Source organism: Emys orbicularis, chromosome 18, assembly GCF_028017835.1.
Source record: "Emys orbicularis isolate rEmyOrb1 chromosome 18, rEmyOrb1.hap1, whole genome shotgun sequence".
Classification (NCBI taxonomy): Eukaryota; Metazoa; Chordata; order Testudines; family Emydidae; genus Emys; species Emys orbicularis.
Genome location: NC_088700.1, coordinates 3,406,815 through 3,424,012, shown reverse-complemented (window position 1 = coordinate 3,424,012; position 17,198 = coordinate 3,406,815). Strand labels below are relative to the sequence as shown.

The following is a 17,198-nucleotide window of genomic DNA, read 5'->3' as shown; positions in this document are numbered from 1 at the left end:
ACCGTATCTTGTTAAAGTCTGCTTTTTTGAAGACCATTCTCCTTATTCTGCTACTCACTCCTTCGTCTCCTTAAAATCACGAAATCTATCATTTCGTGATCACTTTCACCCAATTTGTCTTCAGCTGCACATTTGCAAGCAGTCCTCTCTGTACTCACTGGAAAGTTTGTGTCTTGCTTTTCCAACAAATGTCAGGGTAATTAAAGTCCCACATTACTACCAGGTCTTATGCTTTGGATATTTCTGTTATTTGTTCTAGAAATGCCTCCTCCACCTCCTCTTCCTGATTTGGTGGTCTATAGTAGACCCCCTACCATGACATTACCACCTTTATCTTTACCCATAGACTTTCCACTGGTCTGCTCTCACCTCCTTCTAGACCTCAGAATGCATCACCGTCTCCCTTTTTATCTTGCTTGTTCTTCTTGAACAAGCTATACCCCTCTATACCAATATTCCAGTCATGAGACTTATTGCACCAAGTCTCACTGCCAATGAAGTCATAATTTAGCGAATGGTCTAATACTTCCAGTTCTTCCTCGTATTACTTGCAGGTAAGTGGAAGTATGGCCTGAAGGAGAAGGCATTCATTTCACCAGGATGGCTACCAAGTTTTATACTTTATCACTAGAGGGGATGGTCAGATGGGGCCGGAGCCAGAATCTGCTGCTTAATCGCTGAGGTCTTATGAAATCAAAACCGAATGGTCCAAAAGAGCAACTTACTATTCTGTCTGCTAATTTATGAGAGAGACAAGGTGGGTGAGGTGATATCTTTTATTGGACCAACTTCTGTTGGTGAGAGACACAAGCTTTTGAGCTACACAGAGCTCTTCTTCATGCCTGGGAAATGTACTCAGACCTGAAGAAGAGCTCTGTGTAAGCTTGAAAGCTTGTCTCTCTCACCAACAGAAGTTGGTCCAATAAAAGATATTACCTCACCCACCATGTCTCTCTAATATCCTGGGACCAACTCGGCTACAACAACACTGCTATATGGGAATCTTTGTGATGCGGCCCAACACTGTAGCATTTAATTTCAGAAAGGGGTACTACACAAAAATGAGGAGGTTAGTTAAACAGAAATTAAAGGGTACAGCGCCAAAAGTGAAATCTCTGCAAGCTGCGTGGAAACTTTTTAAAGACACCATAATAGAGGCTCAACTTAAATGTATACCCCAAATTAAAAAACATAGTAAGAAAACCAAAAAAGAGCCACAGTGGCTAAACAACAAAGTAAAAGAAGCAGTGAGAGGCCAAAAGGCATCCTTTAAAAAGTGGAAGTTAAATCCTAGTGAGGAAAATAGAAAGGTGCATAAACATTGGCAAATGAAGTGTAACAATACAATTAGGAAGGTCAAAAAAGAATTTGAAGAACAGTTAGCCAAAGACTCAAAAAGTAATAGCTTTTTTTTTTTTTTTTTTTTTTAAAGTACATCAGAAGCAGGAAGCCTGCTAAACAACCAGTGTGGCCACTGGATGATCGAGGTGCTAAAGGAGCACTCAAGGACGATAAGGCCATTGCGGAGAAACTAAAGAATTCTTGTCATCGGTCTTCACGGCTGAGGATGTGAGGGAGATTCCCAAACCTGAGCCACTCTTTTTAGGTGGCAGATCTGAGGAACTGTCCCAGATTGAGGTATCATTAGAGGAGGTTTTGGAACAAATTGATAAATTAAACAGCAATAAGTCACCAGGACCAGATGGTATTCACCCAAGAGTTCTGAAGGAACTCAAATGTGAAATTGCAGAACTACTAACTGTAGTCTGTAACCTATCATTTAAATCAGCTTCTGTACCGGATGACTGGAGGATAGCTAATGTGATGCCAATTTTTAAAAAGGGGTCCAGAGGTGATCCCAGCAATTACAGGCCTGTAAGACTGATTTCAGTACTGGGCAAACTGATTGAAACTATGATAAAGAACAATAAAAGCGCTTTAGATGGGGGATTTCACTTTTTTGTTTTATATAGATTCCACTGAGTAGATATGGGTGGGATGGAGGACACCACCAAACCTATGCAGGCTCTGAATGTCGAAAGATATCAAAATACAGGCTCATTGGAGAACATTATTGGCTCACAATCGGTTTAATTCTGTATTTTTAAATTGGCAAAAGTGCATGATTTGTTTGCAGTTGATATGCCATCTGATTTAAAGAGTTACTAGAGATGAGAGACCTATCGGATCTGTAATTCCTCCCAGTGCAAGATAGTGTGCCAGGAAGAACAGTTAAATATGATATGAAATACTTTCTTGAAGAAGGAGTTTTCTTTTACTTGCTCTTATTAATTTTTTTAGTTCCATTCTTTTATCAGTGAAAAAAGTGCTAACCTTTCTTATATTATTCTTTCCTGTATATATAATTACATTTAGGCCATGTAGCTTTATTGGTGGCAGTGCCAGCTATTGCTGCAAAATTAATTTATATTTGAACTGGTGAAAGCAAGCTCTTTTATGGGTAACATAAAGATAGAACATACAAACATTAGCTGTTTTTGATATTCTGCTCAGTGTGAAAGCTTTCATGGAAATCAATGATGGTTATGATATCATGAGGCTTCCTCCCTTGCTGTTGTCTGTGGAGACTCAGAATGTGCTTGACCCATTGTTTTCTGCATACACAAGCTGGAAGGACTCTATGAGTAGTGTATTTGTGACATGCTTAGACTCTGGAGGCTGTGGTGGAAGATGAAGGATTCTTGCTTCAAGAGTTCTGTGCATTGGAACATCCACTGGAGTGAAGGAGAGGAAAAGACTATCCTCTTTCTCTGTTTATGCACATACCCAGACAGACTCGTATTGCAAATTCTTTCCACTTTCAATGTGTTGGATTGGTAACAGTGACATGGCTTTCTTTTTTTATTTCAACAGAATTCTAGGGCAAAGATTGGCATGTTACCATGGAAGGACAGCATAACCATCCACATCATCTAGGGGACCAGAACAACCCTCTCTGCAAAGTGCCAGGGCAGGAATATCAGCATGATCCTCAAGTAAGCACATTTGTCTCTTTAATCCCCCTTTTTTCTCCTTAAAGACCCCATGGAGTCCTTTTTTATAACTGTTTTTAAATGTTAAGATTAGTATAGTCTTTAAGGTATATAAATTTTTGGGCCAAACAGCTTGACAGTGTTGCTTCAAACCCATTTTTGATGATCAAAGGAGGAATGGGAAACATTTTCAATGGTACCTATAGCAAGTGTTTTGAAATTGGCTTATAAAAAGCTTATACTGGTAGAATGCTGACTTTCTGTGCTGCTGCGATTCTTTAAAGGGAGGCCAAAGAAAAGAAGCTGTTTGAATTTTAATGATAAATATAGACTTTATTTATCTACTGGAATATTTTAATAGTGAATATTTTAGTGATAATTCCCAAATACAAGAAACAGGTCAGTCCAGATGAAATTGTATGCTCTCTTTCTATCTTCTGAGTCTCTGGGAGCATCGTTCCTTGATATTTTTTGTCTTCACAAACATGTTTCCCTGTATGATACTCTCCCTCTTGTAACTAACAGTCCACGAAAGGGGTAGGGGATAAAGATATCATTAGGTCTTATTTCCAGACTAACCGCAGATTTTCAGTTTAACCAAGAGATTATTTTTGTTGGTATGGCTTGGGGCTACCTCCCTCCTTGGAGGGTGTTTAAGGCTGCAGATATTATCAGAACAGTTAATTTTTACCTGCACAGTACCTAGTGCACTTAACAAAAAGCCTTAAAGGTAGAGAAGAGTGCTGGAAGTCTTGCTGGGAAGTTCGGGTGTTAATTTGCCACTTTAAGTATTGGATCCAGTGGTGTTTTGAGGTTCCTTGGACAGGAATAATTCAATAGGAAAGCTGTAGCAAAACATAGATACAAGATTCCAAAAACAATGAATATATTTTGTGTAGCGCTGCTTTGAAAATACATTGTATGGAGCACAGCCCCTTCTCCTAATGCAGCAATTTGTCATATTAAGTCATTTAATAATAATTGAATCCCCTTGATTAATCTCCTAGAATTAGCCAGTTGCATTTTGAGCAATTAGGGTTAATTACTGCCTCATTTGGCAGGGTAGAGCCCCTGTAATTATTTCATGAACAAGATTAGGAAGTGTTCTTAAGCAGCAGCTACATTCATGGCATCGTGGAGCACATGTTAGAATTTGTAATGACATAGTTAAGTGTAATTAGTAGGTAATACTCTATGTTCTGCCGTTACCCTGATGCTGAGCAACCTCATTTTGCTGAATGGTCATTGTTCAGTGAAGATTTCCCTCTCTTCTGTTAGTATCTAAATTATATCAGTGGAGGTGTCTGAGTATGTCAGCTGTTCTGAGGAAGATCCAGGTTGGAAATTGGGGGTGGGGAAAAGAGCTCTTGCATCTTTACTCCTTTTTAATAGCCTTGGTGCTGAATAAACCAGAGAAACAGTGTTACCGAGAAGGTGAAATGTTAGTTTTAAAACTTAGTTTATTGTAAAAAGAAACACAATATAGTAACTTCTGAAGCAAAGATTATCACAACTTCCTTGTGTGTCAAGATGATGATGGTTTGTTTATTGCGGTATATCTGGTTTTTCATTTGTCATAAATGTAATTAGAGAGCTTCTTAGTTTTGTGGTATCTCTTATGTGGAAGGATCCCAAACTACATAATTCTGCACCATGAAATGCAGCGATCCTTGTCTCTGAGGGTGTTAGTAATGCTAGCACGCTATGCTGTAGTTTAGGGTGGGAGGGGGGGAAATGTTGGTTAAACATCTTTTCATAAAAGTGTCACGCATGGGGCTTCAATGTTTCTGCAGAGCAGGCGGTGTGTTGGCTTTTAAAGTCTCAGCAAAAAAAGTGGGGGGGCAGGGGAGAGTGAGAGAATAAACTAAATGGAATGGTTTCTTTTCTTCGGTCAAGGTTGTGCCCTCGTCTGCAGACGGACCAGACCAGGAGTATACTCCTATCCCAAAGGCCTTTCCTAACAGTAGTTTTCACTCTTTGATTGAAAAATGCTTTTAGCACTTTTCATCTTACAATTTCAAACACTTTACAAAAGCGTATTATCTCCATTTTACAGGTGGCAAAGTGGAGGGAATGGCTGTCCTAATGTGGCATAACAAGTCAATGGCAGAGCTGGAAATAGAATTCCAGGACCGTTGACTCCCCATCCCCTTCTCCAATTACTAGACAACACTTCCATAAAAAGACTATGTGCTTTTATGCAGTGCCCTTCTACAGCTAATGCTGCCACTAAAGTGCTTCTGCACAGGTGGGGAAGTGGTATTTGCTTTTCTTAATACTACGTGAGCTGCAAGTACCAGCATAGCTTTCCAGTTGTAGCCTGATCTTTGCTGCTGCCTGCCTCATGTATAGTTCACGTTCTGGAGCATTTTTCTGTTTATATAAAAATGTGGGGCTGTAGTAGCTGTACTCTGGTGGCTTGATATTTATTTTTTTTATAAGTTGCATATACAATAAAAAGGTATATATAATTTCAACGTGGAGAGAGAAATTGACTACATGTCACAATTTGTTTCAAACTTGCCCCAGAAGATTTGCAGTGCTAGTTTAGAACCATCCCTAGCTGCTCATCTGCAGTATTTATATTTAGTGTTTTAGTTAACCTTTTCCTTATGACTCACAATAGAACTTCCTACTTAGAAGTTTTCTAATTAGAGTAAGTGAATATGTATAGAGAGAGGAACTTATAAAATCACAGCAAGGATATCATGATGCCCAGCATTGTTCCTATGAAGTTTGTAAAAAGAAACGGAATGCTTTCCTAGTAATGTTCCTGACGGCAAGCTGGCAATCAGTGAAATACCCAGTTTATTTGTTTGCTCTGGGTCGCAGAGGAGTAAAGATTATGTGAAGTATGCAAAATACAGTTCTAAAAATGTAGCTTTTTCATCATTTTTATTGACTGAAATTTGGTTTTATAAAACCAATAATGCAATCCAGTATCTATTCTCTGACCTTTATTTTTACAGTTCTCAGATACTAGGATTGCTCATAACTAATTTTGGTCACTACTGATTTAGATTGGATTCACTTAGTAGTGAAAGTCTCTGTCCCTGAGGCATCCAGCTTTTTATTCAGTTTCCCCTACTGAATATTGGCTTAGCCTACAAATTCAAAGTTAACATTTCTCTTTTCCTGTCGACTTTTTTCATTAGCCAGTACTAATTTTTCGCTGGTAGAGAAGATAACATTTCAAACTGGAGCCAAGTTCATCAGACTTTGAATTGTAGCTAACAATTCAGATTCAGGATATCCGAGATCATCCTACTGGTTTCTGAAGCTATGAAGTCCAAAACCTGAGAGCAAACAGTCATCAGCTGCAGTCATTACCACAATAGCTGTCTGATACTTGGACAATAATTCACATTGACAAGCCCAGTATTTTCCTGTTCTAGTTGGTGGCGCTTAGAAACCCCACATAAACCAATTTATTCTTCTCGTGTATTTTTGTAAATACACACCAGAAAAAGAATTTCAATCTCAAAATGAACAGACATTTTTTCAGCAAGATTTTATTTTATGGATATGGATGTACAGTTTGACAGATCATAAAGAGATTTGAATGATTGATGATGATAGTAAATCAGTCCTTTGAATACATATGCATTATACTGCATATGCTAAGGCTTCCCCATGTACCAACACAGATGTTTTTCAAAGGTGAAATTAGTTTATGGTAAATGTCATTCAGAGGAAGCATACACTTTAAAAGCATAGAAGCAGTTGCCTTAAAATTAATGATGCATTGCAAATATCAGAAAAAAGCTTACATCCAGCGTAAAGATAATTAAAATTCAGGTCAGAAGTCTATGACTTAGTCAGGCTAAATTTTTTAATGAGATTTCAGAAAATTAATTGGGCGAATGCTTTTTGGTTCTTTTATAAGAAATATTTAATTTCATGCTCCTACAGGGGAAAAATGTTTTTCTTGGTAACTAAAGGTTGTAATGGCTAACTTTTTAACTATTTGTTAACCAATTTTTAAGAATCTTTAGGTAGGTCAGAAGTATTTTGAGTATTCTGTGGCCTGGTTGCCACTAGTTCAGACTTATGGCAAGTGCTGACTTCCTTTCATGCCAATCAGGCTGGAATAAAACAACTGAAATTATTATTTATTAACCTGAGCTTTTATTGTTTACACACCAGGCAATTATCACAGGATATTTCCATCCTGTAGCCACACCCAGACTCAAATCTCTCCATGCCTCTGAGAAGCAGTCATATAGCCACAACTCCATGTCATATTATTATTGTGCTGAGATTTTGCTGTCTAGTCTCGCATCCCACAGTGACCACATTGTCCTAGTCTCTGCCTGAAACTGCAGGTCAGCAGCAGCAGTGGCTGCTTCTCAGCCAGCTCTCAAAGCATTATGCAGTAGTTTTCAACAGTTAGTTTTTTAATAATAGTATGAATTTAATACTAGTAAAATGCATTGTCAGTCTCTCCAGAGACTGAGAAAGTCTATCTGCAGCACACTTCTCTCTCTCCCATGCCCCCAACACACTCTTCCTTCAAATTCTCAAGTAAAACCGTAGTCAGGTGCACATTTCAAAATTCTCCCCAAACCTTGTGGCTCTTTACTTCTGCTTGTTGATAGCTGCTGTCCTTCAGGAGAGGTTGAACAATTTTAATACTAGATGGAAGACATTTAGTGCTGGATGGAAGCACTGAAAGACATCTGCTGCACCTGTGCATTCTAAGATGTGTGTACACATGCATATGCAGAAAGAGAACGTTATTTACCACTGTTGCCTTCCACTTTGGTATTTGTTGCTATGACTTCCCCATCTCTGCAGTAGTTCGTTTGTGAAGAAAGGCACTGAAGGCTTGATAAGGAATAAGATCCGTGTGTTGTACCCAATGGTTGGGAAATGTGACCATACAGAAAAAAGAACATATTTGTAAGAGAACAGAGACGCCTCTGGGCTATCTTGCACCCTGTCTCGTAGAGTAACTTAACCTAGCCGCTGAATATGAATGTATTAGAAAGTTGGCTTTTTCTTAGGAACTGAGGAGCCTTCTAAGCCTAGTTCTTTGTGTCAGTATAACAGAGCCTCCTTTGCTCTACTCCAAGCACTACTACAAAGGGGTAAATAGATACATCTATAAGTAGGAATCCATCTACCATCACCCTATCTGTCTGAACTGTTTTGCACTCTGACATGTATATAGGCTGAGATTCCTTACTAATTAAGGTTCATATCACTGCAGCTGATATAATTAGTCATCTTATTACATATGTCTCTGAGGAGTTTCTCTCTTAGGTTGTTTAGAATGTAAAACCTCATTAATTCTCCTATTTGGCAGGAAATCCCATTAACCACCACCATTTGGTGCTGAATGATCTGGTTAACTTCTCCTTTAAGCATGTGAGGAAGGTTGCTTTTTTCCGTACTGTTCTCCCCTGACTTTGAGATTTGTTGTCTTTGTGTCAGCAGTTACAGTTCACAAGGAATGCATGCTGCAGAGACGTTGCCCAATCTGATTCTTGGAATGATCTCTGTATTTCTCCTTAAAAATGAAGATCTGCTTTATTTGAATGAGGGTTATAGTTGAGCTTAATTTTTGTCTTGTTCTTTTATGGAACAGTAGAAAAAAATGCTACTTATTGTGTAGCTAAGGACAGAGCAGCCTTTGGCTCCAAATTATTTCTTCCCAGTTTAGATCCAGTCCTACAGCTGCTTTGGAATTAGTACTGTTCAGATTATTGAATTTCACACACACTCTGAACATTCAAAAAATGACTAAATACAAAGCTGCCCTGTCAATGTGTCTCAACCTCGCTCTGAAGGATCCACTGCTAGGTCTGTGTCATATTCCTTCAAACCCTGGCACCTGCACTCAGACTGCAGCACTCTTGGAAATGTGGAAGGCCCCCTAGGTAGGATATGTATGTTCGATGGTGGTGGGAAGGGTCAACTGAACTTACCTTTTAGTTTTACAGAATTGTACATTTGCAAATCTATCCACTTGTAATCCATGACTTGTACTTCTGCAGTTCTATCTATTCTTTGACAGCTTGCTGAACAGTATTGTTGGGGATTGAACTGAAAAGGACCTAGGAAAACATAGTTCCTCTTAAATAATGAAATTAGTGAAATATATTTGTATAAGCATCAGAATAGGAGAGACATTTTCCTAGTTAGATATTTACCAGCCAAGTCAAGTGTGTTCCTGTCCTTTGTATCAATAGTCAGAAGAATTACAGACACTGACCGAAGTCACCTTTAGCATTAGATATAAGAACAAATAGGAAGTGGTTAATTTTTAAATAGGCATAGGGAAAAATACACTATGCTAATCAATGGGGAGTTCCTTGGTATGGTTTGATCTGACCTGAGCATGCTCTTTGGTTCATGCTGTAATCTAACATCCTCTCCTATTTTATATGAAAACTCTGTTACTTTAATTAGGTCTGATAGGTTGTGATAGCAAATGCAAATCTAGGTCATTGCATATGTAAATGTGCAGCTGTAGTCTTGGAGGATGCCAGAACATATCAGCTGAGGTGTCCAGTCATCACCCAGTGTTAACTCCAGCATGGCAAGCAGACTTTCTCTGCTAGCCATATTAAAAGTGGTTTGGGGGGGTGGGGGAGAAGGAAGAGAGAGAGAGAAACACCGCCCCTACTCCTGTCACTCTATTAGCATTATTTATTTTTCAAGTTAAGGAGTTGCTAGATATATTTCTTGGCATACACTTAAACCAAGAGTGTTTTATATATAAATTAATATTTTAAATGCATATTTAGGGCGTGATAATTTGTTAAAAGCAAATGGCTACTATTCATGTTAAACGTGGATCTCTTTCTTGCATTCAGGTGTCCATCATGTACTCCTGGGGGAATTTTGCACCACTGTGCATGCGCAGAATTCATATCCCCCGCAGATTTCTTAGCTTCCTCACGGAAAAATGACTTTCTGACAGGGAAGCAAAGGGAAGCTGCAAGAGCAGTCATGCACCACTCTTTAGCTGTGCAGGTACATCGTTTCAGGCACCCGGAGCAGTTGGCGGCGAGGTAAATCACCGCAGGGCTGGGGACACCCCAGCCAGTGGCTCCTACCCTGAGCTGGGATCAGCTGCTAGTCCCAGCCAGGCTGGAGACAGGAGAGGACGGGACTTCCTCTTCCCCTAGAGGCAGTGGCTGGGGCTACGTCAGACCCACCCCCGGAAACCTCCACCAGCTGCAGGAAGCTCAGCAGCCTCCCCTGCTTCCTGCCCCCATTGTTCCTCAGCTGCAGGTGGAGGGGGCACTGTACGGGCAGCTGCTCCCTCATCCACCCAACCCCTGTGCCTCCCATACCCAGACACCCCCACCAAACCTCACCTTGTACACCCAGAACCCACCCAGAACCCTCCATACCCGAACCCCACCCCATTCAATTTCAACCCCTGTATCTGGAGCCCCCTGCACTCAGACTCCCTGCCTCCAGACCCCCAACCCTGCACCCAGACCACCCTCCAGTGAGCTCCTTGCACTCAAACCCCCACCCTGATGAGCCGCACCCGCTGCACCACCCTGAGCCCCCACATCCAGACCCCCACACCACTGATCCCCAATTAGCAGCACCCAGACCCCCACCCTGATGAGCCCCACTCCCCCAGCACCCAGACCCCCTTGCTGAGACCCTCACACGCCTCCACTGAGCCCCAACCACTTTCACCTGGAAGCCCCTGCAGAGTCCCATTGCCCCTGCACCTGGGAACCCCCCCCTTCCCCCCAAGCCTCTGTGCATCCAGATCTCCCCGCACCTAGACCCCCCACACTGAGCTGCCTGCACCCACATTGTCCCACACAGAATCCTCTCACCCCACACCTGGATTCCCCCACAATGAGCTCCTCCACACTTGGATCCTGCCTGGTTGAGCCTGCCTTCCCCACACCTGGTGCAGAGAGGCAGGGCCCCAGGGTGTTTCCGGGACAGGCCCAGGCCTTGTGTTGTGTCAGGGTTGGGTTCAGCCTCACCGCTGAGTCTGTGTCCCCTGGGTGGGGAGGCTGTAGGATGATCTCCCACCTTTGTGCAGCCAGTGGCCTGTGCTCCCCACTGCCATGCTGGAGTCTTTGCATTTATTTATTGACAAATAAAGCTTGCAGAATTTTAAAATATTATGTGCAGAATTTTTAATTTTTTGGCAGAGAATGCCCTCAGGAGTAATCATGTATATGGCTAGGCATTGGAGCATGTGATGATTTAAAAGTTAGGTTTTGATCACAATTTCATAGTCTATGTCAATTTCAAACAGTGGGTTTGTGCAAACATAGCCCAATGCCTTGTAAGGACTGTATGTCCTATGGTAAGTTTAAATAATTGGTTGGAAATGCTGCCATTTGTTGCCTTAGTAGCGTGAAACCAAAATAGCAGATCAGCAGGCATGTTTCTAGCTGTACTTGATACCATTGTTGACATAAGCAAAGGCCATATTTTTTTACTAGGCTTGTATCTGTGGTAGGCACATATTGCCACGAAACTACAGCAATTCCTTCTGGTCATTCTGGTGCTCTGAAATACAGACCCCGTAATGATAAAAGTTCCTGCACAAACATCCAGTTCTTACTCAAGAGGTGCTCTGTCTGAGGAGGCACTTATTTACAATTGCAGCTTTTGATTGTTTCTTTAAATAAGCACTTTCTTGAGTGTTTAGACGGTGAGACACCTTTAGATTAGTCTTGTTTGTATTCAGTTAGTACAATGATTTGACTGTAACAAAGGATAGTAGAATGATTCCACCTTCATTGGAGTGCGTTTGTGTAGGGACAGAACAGGAGGGAAGCTTCCATAATTAGATATTTACCAACCAAGTGATGCAAATATTTGTGGCCAAATCTGTGTATTCTCTTCTCTTCTGAGTTAACCAGTGAAGAAAAATGGATCTACTCAGAATCTGATTGAAACTCTATGGCAGAGGCGGGCAAACTTTTTGGCCTGAGGGCTGCATCAGGTTTCGTAAATTGCATGGAGGGCCGGTTAAGGGAGGGGGTTGTGGCCCGGCCCCCATCTCCTATCTGGTCCCCCTCCCCCCGGGACACCTGCCCCATCCACACCCCCCCGCTCCCTGTCCCCTGACTGCCCCCGGACTCCCACTGCCCCATCGAACCCCTCCTCTCATTCCTGACGCCGCTCCCGCCCCGGGACCCCAACCCCATCCAACCACCCCTTCTCCCTGTCCCCTGACTGCCCCCGGAACCCCTGCCCCTGACTGCCCCCTGCCGCCCCATCTAACCCCCCTCCTTCCTGACTGCCCTCTGGGATCCCTGCCCCCATTCAACCCCCTTTCCCCCCCCCCGACCACCATCCACACCCCCGCCCCCTGACCACCACCCCAAACTCCCCTGCCCTCTATCCAACCCCCCTGCTCCCTTACCGCGCCGCCACCACCACACAGCACAGAGACCGGGTCAGGGGAGGGGCTGGGGGCTAGCCTCCGGGGCCAGGAGCTCGGGGACCGGGCAGGACGGTCCCGTGGGTCATAGTCTACTCTATGGAGTAGAATTAGAATTCTCATACTATGATCCCATAGAAAATAAATTTAAAGAGTTGCCGTGGCTCTGGAATCTGAATGTTGGCTAGTATAGTTCACTCTATACAACCTCCCATTGCTCCTAATATTAGTAGAGATTTTTAGATTTATAATGAGTAACTGAAACAATACTTCATAGGGTGCTGAAGCAGCTGTTGCATAAATATTGTGTTACAAATCTGACAAACCTTAGGCCAAAACTCTCTTCTCCAAACAGCATCGGTGAAAGTTCTACTGCTCTACAAGTGTAGAATAGGCAGTGCAGCGCTGTAGAGGAGAAACTTGCCCTGAATCATTGTTATAATTTTAATAGCAGTGCATTCTAACCTGTAAACATGACATGACACCGCAGAGCTCTTGATAAGCCTGTTCATCTTATTGAATAAAACAAACATTTTGATCACAACCCACATGAGGAGTATGGTGGGAGAGCACACTGCATTCCATAGAAGTACAAATTTTTGGGAAGGGAAAGAAATGAAGCCATAGAATATAAGGGTTAAAAGAAAACATACTCTGTAATTAGCTTCCGATTTCCACGTGACTGACCTTTTTTAACTAAATGCCAGTCGTTAATTAACCTAATTGTTTGTATAAATTATTGTACTTGAGTTAAAATTCTAATTGTGGTTCTTCAGCCCAGAGTAATAAAATCAGTTTCAGATAGTTTAGGTGTTCTGGGGGTGGAAAAATTCACCCTTGGCTTTGATGTTTCAAAAACAATTACTGTGAGTGTCACTTTATGGGAAGATGAGTGTGTTTGCTCTTTTAGGGCTCTTAAACTGGGAAAGTTGATGAAGATGACCTGGAGTTAAATTCACAACCATGTGCCTACTTGCATTAGGAGACTTTGACTGAACCTTATAGTATTGTGATATTTTCATCTTGGCTGGAATTCATAACCACCCATGTGTATATTTCACAAATGGTGTGGTCTTTTGAGAATTATCCTAGATTTTAATCCTCATTTAGCAATCCCTGGAACGACTGATGGGGAAGTAGTTTAGGTATGTATTAGAAGGTGTAGCAACAAAACATATTGCCAGCTACAAAGTGACATTGGGAAAAGGGGACAAAGGATGAAAGGACTGGATAGTCTTTTAATTGACAATTTATTATACAGAATTATATTTTGTATATCATAGTCTTTAATACAACCTGTCCTTTCATCTTCCCTACAGCTCCAGTGGAGTAGCATTCCACTGTTGTTGTTCTGTATTTGTCAAGGTGATGGTAGTTCCTGAAAATGGTTTGACTTTGCTGTACAAACTGTAATGCTCAGCAATCTCTTAGCTCAGGTATCTCAAAAATTCCAGCTGAGAAACATGGAGTTTTTACAATGTTTTGTGTGAGGAATATATGATCTTGGTCACAAAGCCTCTGCCAACAAGATATTTTCATTATTTTTGGTTATAGTTCAGAATTGGGCAAACAGCTATAAACCTGGAAGGTTTTGAAAAAAAATATTTTATTGTTAAGTTGTATATTTTAGTAACTTTTATTTCTGCTGATGTTGCAAAGAAGGAAGTGTAATCTGACTTGTCAACAAATATAAAGTCCAAAGAGATTCTATACTGCCATGAACATAGTGCTAGTGAGAGGTACTGGACTGATATGCGTTATCCACAGAAGAGGTTAGGCCATGGCAATAGTAGGTAGGACTGGCTTCTCAGTTTCCATATCCATATTTGAGATATGTGAGTATTATCATACCCATTTTACAGATGGATACATGAAGACAGAGGTTAACTGATTTAGTTAGTCACACAGTGAGTCAGTGGTATAAACTGGGAGTAGAACCCAAGCCCTGACTCTCTGCTTCCTCCTCCTAATTGCCTTCTTCAGTTATTCCACATAGGGCAGACAAATCCAGCTTCCATCTTGACCAGATTTGAGTTAATGTGTTTGTGCTGCCTAATCTTGATCCCTTGTGACCATTGCATCGAGGAATGGCTAGACACTTCCAATTATCACCAGTGTAAAAAGGATTGTCATTTCATACTACTTTTAATTTTCCTTTATTTTCAAATGTATCAAAATATACAGTTTCCATATCCTGTTCAATCCTGGGCACCTTTGCTGGGATTGTCAACTAGGGCCTCAATTGTAAATAATTTATATTTAAAGAATGAAAGTTTACAAAGGATTGATTTACAAACTGCTCTAATTTTTTTTTATTTTGTTATAATAACTCAAAAATGGCTTAAGATATTGAAGCTTAAAAATACTGTACTTGGCATGCACAGCAACTTTTAGTCATTAATTTAGTTCTTAAACATTGGTTAGCGCTCATGTTAATTATAGAAGAGACCAGAATGGCTCTCGGGAGTAGTTCCTGGTCTGTGGCGTACATAATGCTTGTTATACTGTATATACCTGCCTAACCACATATTTACCTGAGACTGCTCAAAAGTAGGCTTCAATCTGTCCCTGGTGAAAATAATATGCAAAGTTGATTTGAGGGCAAGTAACTGGGGAGACAGCAGTTTGGGCCTAATTAGTTATTTACACAGGAGACCAGCACACTCTCTTTATTTCCTTTTTTCCTTATTTTAACAAACTAAACTAGATGCACTAGTAACATCAATGGAATTAGACTGAAAATGAATATATTGACAGATAAATGTGTCCCTAGATCAATCGGCCTAGGTTCAGTTCTTTGCACATCAGAAATAAGACCAAAAGTATTCGCATGTTTACAGTTTTAAACTTGCTTCTTTCTGTGCAATTGTTCTGTAATCATTAGGGTTAACTAATGTGCTCAGATTTATGTTTGGGTTTTCTATGGGTAATATTTTTAAATGGGTAATACACAAAAATGCAGAAATGCATAAGAAGTGAAAATGTTTGCCAGTGTTATGGAATGCAAATTTTGTTGCTGCAGTTACTACGGAAGAATTGAAATTCTTGCATCCTCAAATGAAGTATTAGATAAGTTGACCGTTTTTATTTAATTTGACCTGAAAGTGTATGTTGCTTATACCTATTGGCCTTTAAAACAATCTTGTCAACTATTTGGGGGATCTGTTTGTTTTAATATGTAGTCAATCCATTTGATTCCACGAACAGTTTATTTTTGTAAACAGATACATTTTGTGGGACTTCATGGATCTATGCTGGGTTTTTTTTTTAATGGCACTGAATATTCACTGTTCAGTACTCTGGTGCAAGGTGGTTTGAACTGTAAGTGGCCTGAAGCAGAAAGGGGAAGTTGTGATTGAAGAGAGAAATTCAGCCCATTTCCATAAAGCAGAGGGTTTTTTGGCCTTCTGGCTTTTCATGCTCCCCTGTAGATTGCTTAGGTGCAATACTTACTGTGATTATCAAGTCATAGAAGGTGCTGTCTGTGAGTGAGAAAAGGAGAGGGATGGAGAAATACCTGCTCATGTTTTTGTCAGTTTGTCTAGTTCAATGGCTGTTTTTATTTCTTTTGAATAAGCAGAGGCATTTGACGTCATATCCATATCGCTGCACCTTGGCAGATTTTCAGATAGAGAAAAAGATTGGCCGTGGGCAATTCAGTGAAGTCTACAAAGCAACTTGCCTTCTGGACAGAAAAACCGTGGCGTTAAAGAAAGTTCAGGTGAGTGTTTAAAATTGTAGCTTATTGTATTGCAGGTAAAAGGAAGATTTCTGAGATGTCTGCTTACTTTGCACAGATGTTACAGGTGAAGTGTTTGCTTCCCCTTGAGAATTCTCTCACCGGTGGAAATAAACCGAGGAGCAGAAAGCTGTTTTGGAAGTCCTTTTGTCCTTAATTGCTGTCATAAACATTAGTTATTTTTGGCTCCCATATAGAGCAACACCTTTGAAAGGTTCAGTTTCATAAACACTAATTAAGAAGGATAAGGCCTATTTGAGGTATGTGAATACTATCATACCCATTTTACAGATGGATACATGAAGACAGAGGTTAACTGATTTAGTTAGTCACACAGTGAGTCAGTGGTATAAACTGGGAATAGAACCCAAGCCCTGACTCTCTGCTTCCTCCTCCTAATTGCCTTCTTCAGTTATTCCACATAGGGCGGACAAATCCAGCTTCCATCTTGACCAGATTTGAGTTAATGTGTTTGTGCTGCCTAATCTTGATCCCTTGTGACCATTGCATCTAGGAATGGCTAGACACTTCCAGTATCACCAGTGTAAAAAGGATTGTCATTTCATACTACTTTTAATTTTCCTTTATTTTTTTATTAGAATATGGCCATTTCATTTTTGATTGATAATATGTATAAAAACAAAGGTTTTAATGGGCATAGCCATAAAATTAAGGATCTGGCATCTTGACATGGACTATCATATGAGAATATTGAGTGTGATGAAAGGCTGGATGACTGATAAGAGGCAGATGGTTGAGGACATAAAGTTAGAGATGGAAACGATGGCTCACTGCTCTTCTCATCTGAGTCATTAGTATCTAGAAGTAGAGGAGCAGCTGACATTATGAACAAAGATATTCAGTGGCCAGACTTTCATTGGTGGAACACAATTAAATAAAAAGAAATTAGTTTTCTTTCTACTATAATTAGTTATATTGTTTAAAACAAAATTCTGAAGATGCGGCACACAAATATATTACAAACTTGGATTAAAATACCATACAGTGTTCAGAACAGTGTTTTTCTTGAAGAAATTTGCCTTTAATCCTTCAACGTATCTTTTAAATTCCTATTACCAGTGAC

General features: G+C 40.6%; 1 protein-coding gene across 3 annotated transcripts in view; it reads left to right on the top strand.

The window, feature by feature from the left end:
• The window catches only part of NEK6 (NIMA related kinase 6), a 104,172-nt gene that overhangs the window by 38,919 nt on the left and 48,055 nt on the right, over positions 1-17,198 (top strand). For 2 of the 3 annotated variants that reach the window (XM_065418753.1, XM_065418754.1), the window contains exons 2-3: positions 2,875-2,996; positions 15,953-16,096. In XM_065418753.1, the coding sequence (XP_065274825.1) occupies positions 2,904-2,996; positions 15,953-16,096 (237 nt within the window). In that variant the 5' untranslated portion in view covers positions 2,875-2,903. The remainder of the gene's footprint in view (positions 1-2,874; positions 2,997-15,952; positions 16,097-17,198) is intronic. The other variant, XM_065418755.1, reaches the window with a different exon arrangement.